The sequence below is a fragment of the Molossus molossus genome, unplaced genomic scaffold (assembly GCF_014108415.1).
Source record: "Molossus molossus isolate mMolMol1 unplaced genomic scaffold, mMolMol1.p scaffold_m16_p_15, whole genome shotgun sequence".
NCBI classification, from domain to species: domain Eukaryota; kingdom Metazoa; phylum Chordata; class Mammalia; order Chiroptera; family Molossidae; genus Molossus; species Molossus molossus.
In genome coordinates, this window is record NW_023425350.1 from 66716977 (window position 1) to 66735349 (window position 18373).

The 18373-nt window shown below is 47.3% G+C and overlaps 1 protein-coding gene across 1 annotated transcript in view; it reads left to right on the top strand.

The window, feature by feature from the left end:
• Positions 1-18373, top strand: part of MERTK (MER proto-oncogene, tyrosine kinase) — a 111680-nt gene that overhangs the window by 49104 nt on the left and 44203 nt on the right. The window contains exons 5-6 of the mRNA XM_036262436.1: positions 8877-8963; positions 11501-11616. Of these exons, the coding sequence (XP_036118329.1) occupies positions 8877-8963; positions 11501-11616 (203 nt within the window). The remainder of the gene's footprint in view (positions 1-8876; positions 8964-11500; positions 11617-18373) is intronic.

The window sequence follows — 18373 nt, forward strand, 5'->3', positions numbered from 1 at the left end:
TTTAGAAAATCCAGGAAAGTATTTTTACAGCTTATTACATTTATAATTACAATGAAAACACTGATGTGTTTCCTAATTTTTTCTCTCTCTGTGTGTGTATAGGTGATTTCCCTTCAAGTAAGAATGATAATACTTGTGCAGATTAATTCCAGCCCTTTTATTACACAAATAATACGTGAGCACATATTTACTGTAAAACGTTCAAATCAGAGACCTAACAAAGCAAGATGTGAAAACCTCCCTTTTCTCTCTCCTGTCTCTGGCCTATGCTTCGGAATCCACTGTCAGCCTTGGTCTCACCTGCTCTCAGGCCCTTCCCAGTTCTTAAAATACCCTCACGTGTGTGCACACACATTCAAGGCCAGGCCACGCAGCTCCTTCCCAAGTCCGGCACCCCTGGGCCTGTCTCATTGTTTGTGACGATTGCCATCGTGAGTGGATGGACCGTAATTTACTTGACCATTCCCTTGCTGAGGAACATGGAGGCTGTTTTCATCATTTTCTGTTGCTTATGTAGACGTCTTTGTACCTGTGTGTATTTCTTCTCTGGAAACCTTGCTGGACACCCTGACCTTGTCTGTGCAGCCAGAGTGCCTGCTTCTTCCTAACTCTCGTACCACTACCACACGGGGAAGAACCATATGCAAGTCCGCCTTTGGTTATTCATCACGTGATTATCATATGTTAATTATTCATTAGCTTAGCCGCCTCACCCAGCACAGTGCCTGGCATAATTGCTGTGTGGCAACTGAGGGAACCAATGACAAACAGCCCCATATCTTAGGTCCCTTCACTGGAACAAAGAGACACAGTGATAGTGAAGTAACTGGCATTTGTATAATTACTTTTACACTTAGTCTTATCTCTTTTCTCATTTATGTCTCTAACCAGTTCTGTGAGGTTAGTAGAAGAGGGTTTTTACATCCGTTCTGTAGACGCAGAGGACAGAGGGTCCAGAGTGCCGGCTTCTGACGCAGGGCTTGTGCTGGGCCGTCTGTCAGACCCGGGCAGCCACTGCGGGTCGTGCCCAAGCACCTGGATTTTGTAATGTCAGAAAAGAGTGGCATAAAATGGCATCCTTACTTACACCTGTTGAGGACCTTGGGTGTGATACCTGAGTCCTTCTAGCCCTAGTTGAGGCCAATGTGACCTGAGGGGACTTTGGGGGGCTACATGCTGATGTAAAGCTGGGGTGTTTGCAGAGAGGCACAGTTCTGTTTTGAAATTAACACCTAAATAAACTTTTCTGATCCCTGAGAGGCTGCAGGTTGTTTGAAGACCCTGATGGTGGAGGCCTCGCTGAGCAAGCACGTTCATGAACAAGAAGGTCACATGCCTTGTCCCTTTGATACCAGTTTTTTTTTCCAGTGATGTAAGAGCTGCCTTTAAGAATACAAGCAGAGAAGTCCTTTGTCTAACGGACGTTATTCTGAGTCAACAAGCCAGTCCCAAAGGTTCCATGCTGTAGGACTGCATTTATATCACAGACTCAGAATGACAGGGTTATAGTGAGGGAGGGCAGACCGGCTCTTACTGGGTTAGGTTGAGGGAGGATGTTCCCAAAAGGGGTAGCACGAGGGAACTTCTTTTTTGGTGATGGGACAGTTCTGTTTCTGTACACAGCCTGTAATAACATTTCATAGAGCCGCATACTTCTCCCTTCCCAAACAAACCAAAACGAAAACTGGTGAAATCTGATTCAGGTCCGTATTCTAGTTCATGGTATTACACCCCTTTCCTGGTTTTGGTCGGTGTCCCCTTCTTACGTAAGATCTCACCAGCAGGGGAAGCCGAGGGCAGGGTGGCTCTCAACTCTGTACTATTTCTGCAGTTTCCTAGGAATCGAAAATTATTTCAAAACAAAGTTTTTTTTGTTCTTTTTTTTTTTTTTTTAAAGAACTACTTTGTCAGAGACAGAACTCAATCCTCACCAAAGAGCAGAACTGTAAAAAGCATTTTCTGCATGGTGTTTAACCATGGGATGTGTTCGTTGTAGGCTAGAGGTTCAGTTCCTGGGCTGTGACATGGAGACTAATACCACTTCACTGTTGTGTGTCCCTAGGCAAACCACGTAACTTTACATAAAGTAGGGATAATAACAGTGTCTGCTTCTTGGAACATCTATGAGGATCCAGTGAAATAATGAATGAAAAGGCCTTGGTACAGAAGCAGCCTACAGGAATGACTCAGTGTTACTTATGATAAACTTTTACATGCAATAGTTACTCACTGTCAGTTGTGAGCTACCTTCCTAAGAACAGTGGTGGACTCATGCCCATCTTTCTGTTTTCAAATACTCATTTTATATTTAAATCTATAACTAGAAAACAGCTAAGCTCGGTTTTGTTTTAGTTAGTTGGTTACACTTACTAATATTCATTATAACAACAGTAACGTTACTGAACTCAAGGGGTTTGCCACTTGGAGTACCATAGTATTTAAGAACCAGACATGGTTCTTGCAAGGTAGTTTTATTTACTTGTAGGAAGTAAAGACAAGGGATTCATATCCAGAGTTCTGTCCCCAAGAGGCTGAGCCATTGCTTAGATGCACTATTTGGTCAGTTATACGTTGTGACTTGTGACATCTTTGCAGTTGGCTACATGTATTAGGTTGGGTTCCTCCCGCTCCTCCAAGCTTATCCTGTTTACAGCTGGTCTGAAAAATACTGTGCTACATTTAAACATTTAGCAAGAACAACATTTAGTAATAGTGTTTCAAAATGCCCAGCCCTTGAAACTCTTGTCTTCCGTAACAGTAACATAACCAGAATTTATATAAATCAGTTCTTTCTTTGCATAGTGCTTCCTATAAAGATTTACTTTGAAGGTGTGATATAGTCAGTCATTTTATTTTATTTTTTATTTTTATTTTTATTTTTATCCTCACCCGAGGATATTTTTCCATTTTTTGTACAGATAGAGTGGGAGGGAGAGAGAGAGAGAAACATCGACGTGAAGGGACACATCGAGTGGCTGCCACCTGCACGACCAACCAGGGCCGGGGACAAACTGCAACCGAAGTACGTGCCCTTAGCGGGAACCGAACCCGGGTCTCTCCGGACCGCAGGCCGATGCTCTAACCGCTGAGCCAAACTGGCCAGGGCTAGTCAGTCATTTTAAATACCCATTTTATATATCAGGGAAAAAAAATTGGAGTGAGTTAGAGACGTACATGCTTAATTAAGTTTTAGTCTTTATATGGCAGCTGGCACAATCCTGATAAAACACGTTAGATCATGTCAGTCTTCTGCTCAAAGCTCCAGGTTCCTCAATTAGAGGACAAAGCAAAGGCCTGTCCCACCTGTTTTTCTGCCTAGACCCCTTCTTCACCTCCTGTAAAAACTTGGCCCATTCTCTCACCGTAACTTTCCTCCGAGGATATTTCTCAAGGAGCCAGTCTGATCCATGAATTAAAATCACAAGCCACATCTCCGCTCACCTCTGGCCCTCTGATCCTCTTCTGTTTTTTCATGGTCCTAATCACCTTTTGAGAGAGTGGGCTGTCTCCTGTGCACACACTTACTTATAAGGCTATTATTTCTCGCGCTTTGCCTCCATGAGAACGTGAGCTCCATAAGGGCAGGGGCCTTTGTTCTATTTGTGGACACGTCCCCAGTGCCTGGGAAAATGTCTGGCACACAGTAAGTACTCAGTAAGTGAATGAATTCAGGGCAGACAGTGAGTTCAAAGTCAGGGAGCACATGAGGCATGTTCTTCTCTTTCTTGCCTCATTTGGTAGAAAAATGGACACCAGGGTAAAAGTGAGAAGGACAGGATTACTTAATCCTGAACTCAAGGAATTGATCTCACTGCTCATAGAAGGTGCTTCCTCAGCAGTTCTGCATGTCCTTCCCTCAAGGGAACTTCCTGTTACTGAATGTTCCTTAAAATACCTTTCAGACTCTCTGTCAGAGGCTGTCTTTTTTTTAAACCAGCAGAGAACCAAGCAAGAGGGGCATGAATCCCCTTGGGGTTGGGTGAGGTGTCATGGAATAAGGGGGAGCACAGGCAGAGGACACGGCTCAGGGAGACTGGGGGGGTGAGTGGGTGGTAGGGCGGAGACTGAGGGCTGGATCACTTTTTCCCTAGAAAGCCACAAGAGTTTGGGTTTAAAACTTGCAGGTCTGCTCCAGGCTGGTGGTTTTGTTCCTGGAGAGGGCGGGCAGGGCAGTGCGAGGGGCTGTCTCCTCTGCACACCCGATGCTGCGTCCAAATGCAGTAAGCAGAGAAGACTGTGCTTGGCCTCAAGTGCCCACCCAGTTTTGGAGAAAGTTCACTGGTCGGGACCAGCTTCCACTCTCTGTGGGCATCTACTGAGAGCTGCTGTCACCGGTGGTTTGGCTCCTTCTGAGCGGTTCTGAAAGGGGGTGGCGCCTGGTGCCAGGGAGTTTGCTGCAGATGGTTTTCCTGACTTTGTTCACTCTGAAAAGAAACACAAAGAGGGAAATGGACTTCCCGCTTAACCTGAAGTCATGCCCCGAGATAAGCCGTGTCACTTCCTGCATGGACAAACCCCGCGGGCCCGAAGCACCCCTGGAACCTCTCGGTGAAACCCACCCGGCGCCCGATTACGGAGGGCCGGCTCTGCCCTCCCGGCCAGAAGGGGACTTGTATTTTGTACTCAAGTATTCCGCTAGAGTTTTGGCAACAGACATTCAACTCAAATGACTGATTTTAGCCTGCAGATGTCTGTTCAAATACAACAACAAAATAGCCACTTCCTGTGTCTTCTGATGGAACCAAAGCTGATTTTTCTAAATATAAGTCAAGTTGTGCAAGTTCATGGAGCCTGGTGACATGAGCATCTTGTTTGGGAGCTTAGGACCTGGAAGGTTAAAGTGATACTTCGGCAGGAAAGCCAGTGTCACAGGCTGACTGTGAAATAGTGAGTGGCAGCCTGGGTGGCTCAGAGGGGGCACTGTCTTCATCCTCATTCAGGATGACTTCGTTCCTAAAATCCACGCCGGGCAAGCTGCCCCGAGTCCAGATGTGGTGTCCTGTCTTCTGTTCCGCCCCCTGCTTCCCTGGCATTTGCTGCTCCCTTACTTGGCAAAAGAAAAAAAGACCCCCTCAGACTTATCTCGAGTGGCTGTGGGGCCTCAGTTCGCAAATGCTTTGGTCTCAGGGTCTCTGCAAAATGACTGAGAACCCAAGAGTTTTGGTTACGTGAGTTCTCTCTAGTGATATGTACTGAATTAGAAATTAAAACTGAAAACTTGATTAACACAAGCACACATTCCAACAGCTAACAGAACTAATGACATCACACAGCCTGCAGCCCCTGGGGCATGACGTCATACATTCCTGTGCATGTTGCATATCGGGCCCTTGAAAGGAGTTTTCCTTTAGAATGTCGGGATGTTATTCCGGGTACCTAACGTTACAGTCTTTGCAGCCGTTTAAATTGGGAACAGTTTAAGATGCAGACCTCAGAATGTCTGAGAGGCTACATATACTTTTCACAAATCTTTGGGAGAAAATCAAGCAGAAGATACAAAGACTCCAGAGGCAGGGTCTCCTTTTGTAGCTGTGGCTGATGGATTTGAAATAAATACTTCTCTCCAGTGCAGTAAATGCTTCCTAAACCACCACACAAACTGTTGGCAGTTTCATCCGTCACTTGAGAGGAGGTGACCGACTGGGAAGAGTCTGTTCCTGCCTGGAACCGTCGTTTCTTGGCACCTGGAATCATCAGAAGAACCTCGCTCAGCATCCATTCAGGATTTTCCTGCAGTCTGATGGAATACACCTCATCTTGGAAAGTGAACATACCTGTAATGTCTGTTTGATTCTGACAGAACATTATTTTAGGGAGTAAACAGTCACCCCAGGGTGGTGGGACAGAGGCCATAGGTCTGTTTCCCCTTGAGGAGCTGTGTCTGGTCAGCAGAACTCAGACCAGAACGCAGACACCTGGACAGACTTCCATCTGGATGGAGAAGAACAGAACCCCACCAGCAGTAATTTTTCTCTGCACACCGAGGCACTCGGGAAGCACAGCACACAGGCATCACAGGGATCAGATTTGCATTTCTTCCCAGATCGGCTCCCAGACATGGTCCTCCTGCCACTTGGCCAAGCCGTTCTTGGTTCATGCCTGGCAGCATGTTCCTCTTTGGTTTTTCAAATATTTAACTGCTTTGTTCATGACAAGCTTTGAATTCTAAAATCAACAGATAGAACATTCCCTACACAAGTATATGGATAGAAGAAAACCAAATTAGCTTCTCAGGCAAGAAGCAAATGATGGTGCATTTTCAAGAATTCTGTCTGCCTGACTGTCTTCCTTCTTTCGTGATGTGGACTCTGTGCCGGAGACAGAGATAGAAAAGTCTCCAGAGTAAACTAGAGGGCATATATGTCTGTGTGTTTTTAAAAATGACTTTTTTAGCCTGGCCAGTGTGGCTCAGTGGATTGAGCGTCATCCCATGGACTGAGAGGTCCCAGTTCGATTCCCATTCAGGGCACATGCCCAGGCTGCAGGCTCGATCCTCAGTAGGGGGTGTGCAGAAGGCAGCTGATCGGTGTTTCTCTCTCACATCTATGTTTCTCTTTCTCCTTTCTCTAAAAAAATTAGTCCGACCATTGTGGCTCAGGGGTTGAGCATCTACCCATGCACCAAGAGGTTGCCAATTTTGATTCCTGGTCAGAACACATGCCCAGGTTGTGGGTCCGATCCCCAGTGGAGGGCACACAGGAGGCGGCCAATTGACGTTCTCTCTCATCGATGTTTCTGTCTCTCTCTCCCTCCCTCTCACTTCCTCTGTCTCTAAAATCAAAAAAAGGGAAAAAAAATAAAATAAAAAATCAATAATATCTATTAAAAAATAACCTTTTTAATTTTTTAAAATATTTTTTAATTGACTTTAGAGAGAGAGAAACATCGATTGGCCGCCTCCTTCATGCCTCACACTGGGGATCAGGTTCACGACCCAGGCATGTTCCCTGACGGGGAATCGAACCAGTGACCTCTTGATGTATGGGTTAATGGTCAACCACTGAGCCACACAAATCAAACAAACCTTTTTAATTTTTAGAATGGTTTTAGATTTATAGAAAAATTGTGGCAGTGGTACAGAGAATTCCCACCCCCACGCTCCCTGGCTCCTGGCATCTTGCCCTTCTGTGGGGGGGTGCTACGTGAATGAGGGGGCGCCACCGCAGGGGTACCACTAACGCCCACACTTGACTACATGTCCATCGTTCTTGCCTAGGCACTTTCCCTGTCCAGGGGTCCGTCCAGGGTTAGTTGCCATGTCGCCCTAGGCTCTTGGCTGTGACAGTTTTTCCAACTGTCTTTGTTTTTAATGACCTTGACAGGTTTTTAAAATTTTATTTTTTATTTATTGGGATGACACTGGTTAATAAAATTATATAGGTTTCAGGTGTACAATTCTGTATCATCCGTATATTGTATTGTGTGTTCACCACCCCAAGTCAAGTCTCCTTCCATCACCGTTTATCCCCCTTACCCTCTCCTACCTCTCCCTACCCTCCTTTCCTTCTGCTCATCACCCTGCTGCTGTCTGTGTCTGTGAGTTTGTTTTTATTCATCCCTTCACCGTTTTCACCCAGCCCTCCAGCCCCCTCCCCTCTGACTGTGGACAGGTGTCTGGAGACTGCCCCACAGCTGGACCTGTGTGAAGTTTTTTCTCATGAGCAGACTTGGGTTATCGGTTTTGGGAGGAAGACTGCGGAGGGGAAGTGCCATTTGAATCACATCCTATCAAGGATACATTCTATCAGCATGACTTACTGTTGGTGTTGACCTTGATCATCTGGGTGGGCCCGTGTTCTCCACGCTAAAGTTTTGCTTTTGTTTTCCTTTCCACACTGTCCTCTTTGGAAGGAAGTCGCAGCCCGCGCTTAAGTGGGGTGAGTTACGCTCCCTTCTGAGGGCGGAGCACCCACCTCGATTATTGGGGAGGTTTGTCGAGTCTCCCCCTTTTATTTAACTGCTTATCAATCAGTATAGACTCGTGGACATTTGTTTTAGATTTTGGGTTGCAATCCAGTGGCACTTCATTTATTTTCATGCTCAAATTGTTCCAGTTGTGGCCACGAGAGTGCTTTTAGTTGCTCCTGTGTCTCTGCCTGCGTGCGTGTGTGTGTGTGTGTGTGTGTGTGTGAGAGAGAGAGAGAGAGAGAGAGAGAGAGAGAGAGAGATGCTGTGTTTGTGTTATATTTTGCCCCAGGCTCATCTGACATGTTTCTTGTCCCCATCTGAGAATCAGCCATTTCTCCAAGGAGCCCAGTTTCCTTTATTGGAAAATGGAATTAGACCTTGGTTACCTCTTGGTTACCTCTCTTCTTTTCTGCTTAAAATTAATGAATGAGAGGTGGTCATAACTTGGAAATGGTAAAATTCCTTTTGATTTAGCACTATCATCTTCAAGTAATAATAATGCCTTGTGTTGGTAAAATAATTCCTTATGAATTGGCTGATTTTCACTATTAAATAAGGACTCGTTACGGCAGATCGTGCTGTTCCTGGGGTTGGGAAGTGTCCACGCAGTACCGTGTGGCTGAGCCACAGGGACTCTCTGGGGAGTTTCATTGATATTGGGGCCAGCAAGTCCCACACCTCCTTGTAGAAATTTAAAAATCTAAATGATGCTGCTTGGCTACCTAATGTCTCACCGTCACGGAAAAAGAAAGCATTTGAATGGGGAACAGCTTCCTTTCAAGCCCCTGGTTGCTCCTGGTACCTAGGGTTTAATCCCAGGTGTGGGTTTTGTTTTTTCAAAATGTCAGAACACTTTTTAAATGAACCTGGCATTGTGGCTTGAAGCCGTGAACCGAGAAGTGAAAGCATGCCCAGGCCCCTGGAGGCCCGCTGAGCCTCTCAGCTGGTCTCTGTCTCCTTCCCTTCAGGTCTGACCGAGACAGCAGTCTTCAGCTGTGAAGCCCACAACGAGAAGGGGCTGACCGTGTCCAAGGGCATACAGGTCAACATCAAAGGTGAGAAGCGGGGCCAGTCCCTCGAGCGTGTCTGGGAGTTGGAGGCGGAGGGTGGTGGGCCCGGCTGGAGCCCAGACTGACTGCCTCTGTGACCTTGGACAAGTCACCCGACCTCTCTGGCTTGTGTGCCCCTCTGTAAAATGGGGATATTTACAGAAACTACCTGTTCTTGAGGCTTAAACGAGATCACACCGGCAAAAGCGCTCACAACAGTGCCTGGCACCTAAGTTTGGCAAACATTAGCCAGTTTAGCTTTGCTTAGTCTGAAAAGAAAATAGGCTGAAATGTTTACCTTGACCATCTTAGCCCCTGGAGTGAGGCAGCTGGGCTCCATCCTTCCCAGGGCCGCTGGGTAAGTGCGCGCTCCAGCTGCTGCCCGGGGTCGAGGGAGAGCAGGCCGGTCACCCTCCTCCGGGCCCAGTGCTCCTGTCTCTTTCTCCGCGTCTGCGCGGGGACACAGGGTAACGGAAGGCCCCCAGCTAGTGGAGACAATCCAGTCCAATCCACTGCCTCTTCCTCCTTTTTCTGTGGGATCAAAGGCATTGAAACCTGAAACTTGTAAGGAAAACCTAATCCTAAAGACTGTCTCTTCACCCCTCTCCAGCTGCTCCTCGCCCGTCTCCCCGAGAGCAGGCAGGGGTGAGGCTGCAGAGTTTGCTCTCCAGGGCCCTTTCTGGAGCTCGCAGGGAGGAACTGTCTGACTTCCTTCCTCCGTCCAGGCCCAGCCGCACCGTTCAGCGGACATGCTGGGAATTTCAAAAAATTCATGAGTGGGCACAAATTTATAAAGACATTGTCACCAAGTATAAACATCTTAACATTTAGAAGTCCATAAAAGGCAAAGTACTTCTTTGATTTCTGCTTCACACAGACACTCAGCTAAGATTTTTTTTTAAAAAATCCTATTTCCAAAACAGGTTTTTGGCTTTTATTTACTTAAAAATTGATGTCCAAGCAACCAAGACTCCCTTCTTCTAGTCTGTTGTTAACTGTAGTGTCTGTGGCCAAATTCTGACCTGGAAAGGCAGGCGTTTAGGGCAGTTCTGCAACTAATCTACTTAGGGGAGTGAGACAACCGCCCCCCCCATCCCGCACCAGCTGCGTGTCTGGTGGTAAAGCTGAAGCTCCTGAAGGCGGCACCCAGTGTATGCCCAGCCCTCCTGCCCATCCTGTCATCCTCCCCACCTCCCCCAGACTTCATGTGTGTCACCTCACTTACTCCTCACCACAGCCCTAGGAGCAGTGTCATCACTGTGTCCCCACTGATAGAAGAGGGGACAGTTTATAGAGGGCGTTCAGCGGTGCCAGGGCCACGCAGCCGGCCAGTGGCGACCAGACGCCCAGGGCCCACTGCTGCTCACCCTGGTCCGCTGGCTGCCCCCTCGCCTGGCCTCCCGTGTCCTGTGGGGCCACTCGGGCTCTGGGGTCAGGCAGAGTTCAAGCTTCCGTTCCACTGCCCTGTGACCTTTGGCGAGTTTTAACTTCCCGGGTCCTCAGTTTCCTGCTCTGTGAATGGGGATGGTAAGACGATGGCTCTGGTCGGGTTCTAATAGTAATAAAAGGTGGAGGCCTACAGCGGACCACCTCGTAAGCACGTTAGTCGCCATGTCTCGTTACAGCTGTGATTTTTACTCCTAATTAAAGTTAGCAGAGGAGAATAAGAGCCCCAGACTTCAGTCTTAGATTCTGATCGAAACACCTGTCCACATGTCACGCGTGGCCGAGGTCATTGCACACCCATGCCCCCTGCGCCCCCCCCCCCCCCAGCACATGCACTGCGCTCTGTTGCTTGAACTGACTCTCACCTGATTCCTTGGCCTGAAAATCTTCACTCCTACACACTCGTGCACACATACACACATGTACACACACACGTGCACACCCATGTTCTTGTGTACCCCTCTCTTCTGCACACGGGGTGTTCTTATCCTCTGCTCACATGGGTCTCCCCAACTCAGGCAAGAGCTCCATGGGCCAGGGCTGTCTCTTCTCCCCCATTTAGCGCCCAGCAAGGTGCCTGCACACAGGAGGACTAGGGACATGAGCTCCACACCCTCTCCCAGCTAGAAGCTTTCCCTTCGCCAGTGACAGGGAAACAGGCTTGTGTCCCCTCCTGTGGCCCACGTAGAGCCACCCTGTCACTGGAAGGTCTGTCTGTCAGCTAACACAGTCAGCCTCAGGTCCAGGGTGGCTCCTCTTCAAAACTTGTGTTCAGCCCGGCCGGTGTGGCTCAGTGGTTGAGCATCGACCCATGCACCAAGAGGTCGTCGGTTCAATTCCCAGTCAGGGCACATGCCCAGGTTGTAGGCCTGATCCCCAGTGGGGGCATGCAGGAGGCGGCCAATCGATGTTCCCTCTCATCGATATTTCTCTCTCTCCCTCTCTCCCTCTCCCCCTCCCCCCTTCTTTCTTTAAAATCAATAAAGAAGAAGGAAAAAGGAAGTGGAGAAGTGGAAACAGGCTTGGTATTAGTGTATCTATCTGGCCGCTTGGCCTCCTCTGGTTTATAATCGCGTTCGTGTGTCTGTGTTTTGTAGCCCTCCCCTCCCCACCCACGGAAGTCAGCATCCACAACAGCAGCCCACACAGCGTCCTGATCTCCTGGGTCCCGGGCTTCGATGGGTACTCCCCGTTCAGCAGTTGCAACATTCAGGTAAATACACCTCCAGGGTACAGAGGGAAGACATCGTGTGGTGCCCTGTGGGTCTCCCTGACCTTTTCTTCCTCCTGCAGCTGGGCACTGAGGGCATTTCAACACCTCCGTTCAGGGTCCTGTCCTCCTCCAGCTCTCTGTCTACCCACATGCACCTTCTTGTGCTGTTCTCCCCAGAATGCTGCCTCCTTCCTGTGCATGGCCGGGCCCAACCAGAGGGCACCAGGACACCAGGGAGAATTAATTGTGTAAGGTACAAAAACACATCCCTAAGATAAGACTGGCTTGTGACCAGGAGTTCAGGAAGCCAGATACTTGTCTTCCTGGCTCCTCCTGGGCAGGTGGCCGTGAAGGACAGGTGTGCAGGCTCCAGCCACATCATCTTTGCTTTGAATGTAGCACCTTAGCCCCGCGGCCCAGGCCTTGCAGAGTCTCCACCCGTTTTAACCATTACCTAAAACTGGTATAAAATAGGCATTAACCATCCTACAGTGAGTCCAGGCCATGATGTGGGCTCCACTCTGAGTGTTAGTTTCAGAAGCGGAGGAAGTAACCCTCCTGTTTGTTTCCTGGGTGCCCAGGGCGGCCCGGGGGCTCTGCAGACACAGTCTCACTGCAGCCCACACAGCACGGCGGGCCCCGAGCCCCGAGTGGCAGAACCCCATTCAAGCCCAGGAAGCTTGTGCCACAAGCAGTGCTCAGAACCATGTGCCCTCCGTGTGTCAGGAGAGACGTTCGTGTGGGAACAGCTAGGGGACACGTGGATTGTCTGCTGAAGATGGGCATGTGTGCTGCGTGGGACCTTATCATGCAGTAGGGTCAAGAATTGTTCTTTGTTTCATAAACGTCTGGCCTTACTAGTCCAAAAAAAACACGTGAGCCCTGGCCGGTTTGGCTCAGCAGTTGAAGCGTCAGCCTGCGGACCAGAGTCCTAGGTTCGGTTCCTGCTAGGGGCACGTACCAAAAAAAACAACAAAAAAACCCCACATGAACCTGACATGGGCCATTTACACCCAGTCACCATAAGGAAGTGACTTTCAAAGAATGTTGTGATGACAACCAGATGTTTTTAACACCAGGTGGAATTAGTTTTGCTGCTCTTGTTGCCTCCCACTGTTATCTAACAGCTGCTCCTGCTTTGAAGAGTGAAAACAGGCGTTATCTTCCAAATAGCCCACACCCTCACACGCACCCCCAGCCTTGCTTAGCTCTTACCCAGCTTCATTTGTAAACCTCGTGAGTACCGGTGTCAAGAATCCTTTTTGTGTCTACAGAGTCCTCACCAGGGATATATATATATTTTTTGTTAACCCTCACCCAAGGATATTTTTCCATTGATTTTTAGAGAGAGTAGAAGGGTGGGGGGAGAGAGACAGAGAGAGAGAGAGAGAAAGGGAAGGAAGGGGAGAAACATCGGTGTGAAAGAGACACATCAATAGATCGGTTGCCTTCGTCATACGCCCCAGCTGGGGCTGGGGATCGAACCTGCAATCCAGGTACACGCCCTTAACTGGGGATCAAACCCAAGACCCTTCAGTGCAAGGGCCAATGCTCTCATGACTGAACCACACCAGCCAGGGCCCCAGGGATACTTTTTAACAGCTTTATTTTGGAGATCTATTTTACATATATTCACCCATGTAAAGTGTACGAGTCAGTGGTTTTTAGTTTACTCAGAGTTGGGCAACCATCGCCAATGTCTAATTGTGTCTGTGTACGTTAGTGATGCTGGGTTGTAGTTTTCTTACTGCTTCTTCTGGTTTCAGTATCTAGATGATACTGGTCTCATAGAGTGGGTTGGAAGGTGTTCCTCTTTCTCTGTTTCTTGGAAGAATTTGTGAAAGATTGCTGTACATTGTTTAAATGTTTGGTAGAAATCACCAGAGAAGCCAATCTGGTCCGGAGCTTTTTTTTTTTTTTTTGTGGGAAGTTTTTTTATTACTTGCTCGAACTTTTCAGATTTCTGTTTCTTCTTGAGTCACTTCTGGTAGTTTCTATGTTTCTAGGAATTAGTCTATTTCCTCTGGGTTATATACTGTAATTTGTTGGTATACAGTTATTCATAATATCCAATTATAATTTTATGTTCTTTCTTTAAGGCTAGTAGTAATGACCCCTCTTTCATTCCATATTTTAATCATTTGAGTCTTCCCCCTTTTTTATCCTTTGTCAGTCTAGCTGAATATTTGTCAATTTTATTGTCTGCAAAAAAACAACTTTCACCTTTGTGAGTTTTTATGTTCTCTACCTCACTCATTTCTGCCCTAATCTGTGCTTCTTTCCTTCTGTTTGCTTTGGCTTCGTTTGCTCTTGTTGTTTCTATTTTTTTTTTTTTTTTTAATCCTCACCCGAGGACATTTTTCCATTTCTTTGTACAGACAGAGTGGGAGGGAAAGAGAGGAAGAGAGAGAGAGAGAGAGACATCGATGTGAAAGGGACACATCGAGTGGCTGCCACCCGCACGACCAACCAGGGCCGGGGACAAACTGCAACCAAGGTACATGCCCTTAGCGGGAACTGAACCCGGGTCTCTCCGGACCGCAGGTGGGCTCTCTAACCGCTGAGCCAAACCGGCCAGGGCTGCTCTTGTTGTTTCTAAAAGTAGAAGGTTGGTGCTTGATTTTCAATTTGTTCTTTTTTTAATATGGGCATATATACCATTCCTTTCCCTGTGAGCCCTTCGTTAGCTGCACCCCTAAGTTTGGTATTGTTCTGGTGTTTTTCTAGTTCAGCTCAAGTTTTTTTTGTCACTTGCCATGTGATTTCTTCTTTTTCTATTAGTTATTTAGGAATGTGTTGTTTAACTTCCACATGGTTGTGAATTTCTTAAATGTTCTTTCCTTGTTAATGTTATTCCATTGAGTAAGGACACACTGGTATGATTTCCATCCTTTTAAGTGTATCAAGGCTTGTTTGAGGCCAAGCATGAGTTCTGGCCTACACCACACTCCACGTGCACGGAGGGGGAGGGGCTCTGGCTGGGGCACGGCGGGGTGTCTACATCTGTCAGGTGGAGTTCGTTTCTGGTTTTGTTCAGTTCTTCTCTTTCCTTGTTGATCTTTTGCCCGGTGGTTCTGTCGGTTATGGAAAGTGGGGAATTGAGGTCTCGGCTCTTATTTTTGAATTGTCTAGTTCTGCCTTCAGTTCTATCAATTTTTGCTTCATGTATTTCAGGGCGCTGTTGTTGGGACCTACCACAGTCTGTTTCCCATTGTGGGGCCATGACTATCCCTGTAGAGGGACATAACTGAAGCATGGACAGCCCTTTATAAACTGTTACCCAGTTGCTGAGCTGTTTGAAGAGTCTAAGAGGACACGAGGCTCCTTCCACACAAGGACAGTTGCCTTCAGGGGACTTTGAGGAAGAGCTGACCCGCCTTGACGAGGGGGGGTCTCAGGACAGACATGAAGCAGAATGGGGTAGTTGGAAGGTCAGAAAACACCAGGTCGCCCTGAAGGTGGGAGGTGATGACACACGAGTTTCACCTGCTCTGTCTCTTTGCCTTGGCTTTGGGTGGCCCTGGCCGGAGTGAGCAGTCATCCCGTGAGCACCAGATGGCAGCCTGCTTCGCCCACAGGATCCTGTGGCACCACCGTGGTTATTCTGTCTTTGTCGGATTTAGCAGCTAAGAAAAAAGTTATCCTACAAATTAAATTACACGAGTAACGTTGTGACGTACCTATAAATATAGTTATTTGTGGTTGATCTGAAATTCAGCTATAACTGGGTTCTGTATTTTCTCCTGTGGTCCTAACAGGATTAGTCAGGGCTGGCTTGAGAAGTTATAACGTATAGCCTGCAGATGAACAATGTATTTCCATATGCGAAGGGGCCAAGGATAGTTTTGTAGCAGTGTGCCAGTCCAGGTTCTAAACTCTGACTTGGTAACAAATGTCTGGCCGACATTCAGATCCACGCTGCAGCGGGACACGCCCTGTCACTTCCTGTGGTCCCGGCGTGAATTCCTTTCTTCACCCATTTTTGGGCTCCAGACTCCATGTGTATTTTTAGCTCTCCCACGTGCTCCTGGCCCTCTCATTCCCTCTTTTCCCCCAGGACCCACTGAGAAGGACTGTTACACTGTTACAAACCCCGGCTTCTTCCAGGAACGTGCTCTCAAAGAGCTTCTTGCGCCTGGAAATGCCCCGCACGTGGCTCCCAAACCTTGGGTGGAGCACCACGTTCACCTTAGTTCCCGTGGTCGGTCAGCAGGAAGGAGCTGCATACTTTGAAGTGAAGAAGCAAAGTGAATTCTGCCAACAGCCACCACCCAGATGAACATGTTGCTCACGGTTGCTCCTCCGGTGGCTCCTCGAGCCCACTGGTGCTTGTCTTCCTCTGGTGGAGTCTCCGTCTTGGAGGGGAGGCTTGTCCTCACTGGCTCGGTGTCACTCAGCAGATTTGGGACTCCAACATGGTATCTGTAGCCCCTCGGCCTAAATTTCAACACCTGTATCCTGAAATGACAGCACTGTGTATCCACATCCCATGATGGCTAGCCCATTATCATCAGGAATATAAGATTTTTCTTCCCAAGTTGCATTTGGTTTGCTTTTTTTTTTTTTTTTATTCAATATCACTTTGTCTTTTCTGACTTTATAAGTAGTCCATGTTATAGAAATTTTGAAAAGCATGGGGTGAGAAAATACCCACTTTCCCACCTCCTCATTCCCAGGCGGAGGTGTGCGTAAGGAAAAGGTGGAGGTTTCTGCTGGGAACCTGTCTCTGGCCTGTGCACACAAGGACACGTGGAGAGGGGTGTGGGAGGGTTAGGGTTTATGGAGGAAAGGATGAAGAGAAGGAACTCAGAGGAACAGCTGATATTCAGAGAGATTTGGAGAAAAGTTTGCTGGGTGAGGTGCAAATGACCCTTTCTGATGTCTCCCCACCAAAAAGATATTATAAAATCTGCATTATCGGTGTATGCTTTTGGAGTGAATTTATATTGGGGTAGAGCGGAGGAAAGAATAATGGCTAATGTGCCCTGGCTGATGTGGTTGGGCGTCGTCCTGTGCACTGAAATGTTGCCAATTGGATTCCGGTCCGGGTACGTGCCGGGGTTGCGGACTCGGTCCCAAGTAAGGGGCATGCAGGAGGCAGCTGATTGATGTTTTGCTCTCACATCCATGTTTCGCTCGCTTGCTTTCTCTTTCCTTTCCCCCCTCTTCCTTCCTCTCTCTCTAAAATTCAATTTAAAAATCTTTTGAAAAAATAAAGAATAATGGACAATGCTAAAATTCTCTTCAAGGAAGAGCAAAATGTCCTCAGGTTATATAGTGAAAAGAAATGCAGATCACTGGGTCAAATGGCAGTTCCATTTTTAAGTTTTTGAGGAAACACCATATTGTTTTTCATAGTGACTGAACCAGTCTGCATTCCCACCAGCAGTGTACTAGGGTTCTCTTTTCTCCACACCCTCGCCAACACTTGTTGTTTGATGATTTATTGATGGTAGCCATTCTGACAGATTAAGATGATACCTCATAGTCATTTTAATTTGCATCTATCTGATGACTAGTGACTTTGAACATTTTTTTCATATGTCTGTTGGCCATCTGTATGTCCTCTTTGGAGAAAAGTATCTATTTTGTTCTTTGCCCTTTTTTAAATGATTGTTTGTCTTTTTTTGTTAAGTTATATGAGTTATTTATATATTTTGGATATTAACCCCTTATCCGATGTATCATTGGCATATGTTCTCTCATACAGTGGGTTCCCTTTTCAGTGATGAGACTTCTAGGAATATATCTTAAGAAACCCGAAAAATCAATCAGAAAGAATATATGCACCCCTATGTTCATAGCAGTGCTATTTACAATAGCTGAGATCTGAAAACAATCTAAGTTGCCCATCAACAGATGAGTGGATATAAAAGTTGTGGTACATGTACACAATGGAGTACTATGCAGCTGTAAGAAAGAAAGATCTCTTACCCTTTGAGACAGCATAGAGTGACCTGGAGATCATTATGCTAAGTGAAATAAGCCAATTAGAGAAAGACAAGTATCACTTGATCTCATTTATGTGGAATCTAATGAACAAAATAAACTAATGAACAAAATAGATCCAGAGCCCTGGCCGGTTTGGCTCAGCGGTTGGAGCATCAGCCTGTGGACCAGGGAGTCCCGGGTTCCGTTCCCACCAGGGGAACGTACAAAAAAAGAAGAAAAAAATAGATCCAGAAACATGGACTCATGGAACAGACTGATGATGAATCTCAGAAGGAAGGGGGCGGGGGGCAGGAAGAGATTAACCAAAGAACTTATATGCATATATCCATAACTCATGGACACAGACAATTGTGCAGTGAAGGCCTGGGGGGGGGGCAGGAGTGGGATGGAGGGAGCAGTGGGGGAAAAAAAGGGGAGACATCTGTAATACTTAAAACAATAAAGATAATTTTTTTAAAAAAAGAGCCCTGGCCGCCCTGGCTGGTTTGGCTCAGTGGTTGGAGCGTTGGCCTGCCGACCAGAGTCCGGGTTTGGTTCCCACTAGGGGCATGTACCTTGGTTGCAGTTTGTCCCCGACCCCAGTTGGGGTCATGTGGGTGGCAACCAGTCTCTCTCACATCGATGTTTCTCTCCCCCACACCCCATCTGAAGATAAATGCAAAAATGTCCTCTGGTGAGGATGAAAAAAAGAGCCCTGGCCAGTTTGGCTCAGGGGTTAGTTAGAGCACCGGCCCTCAGAACAAAGAGTCTCGGGTTTGATTCCAGTCAAGGGCAGGTGCCTGTGTTGCTGGTTTCCCTGGTCCCT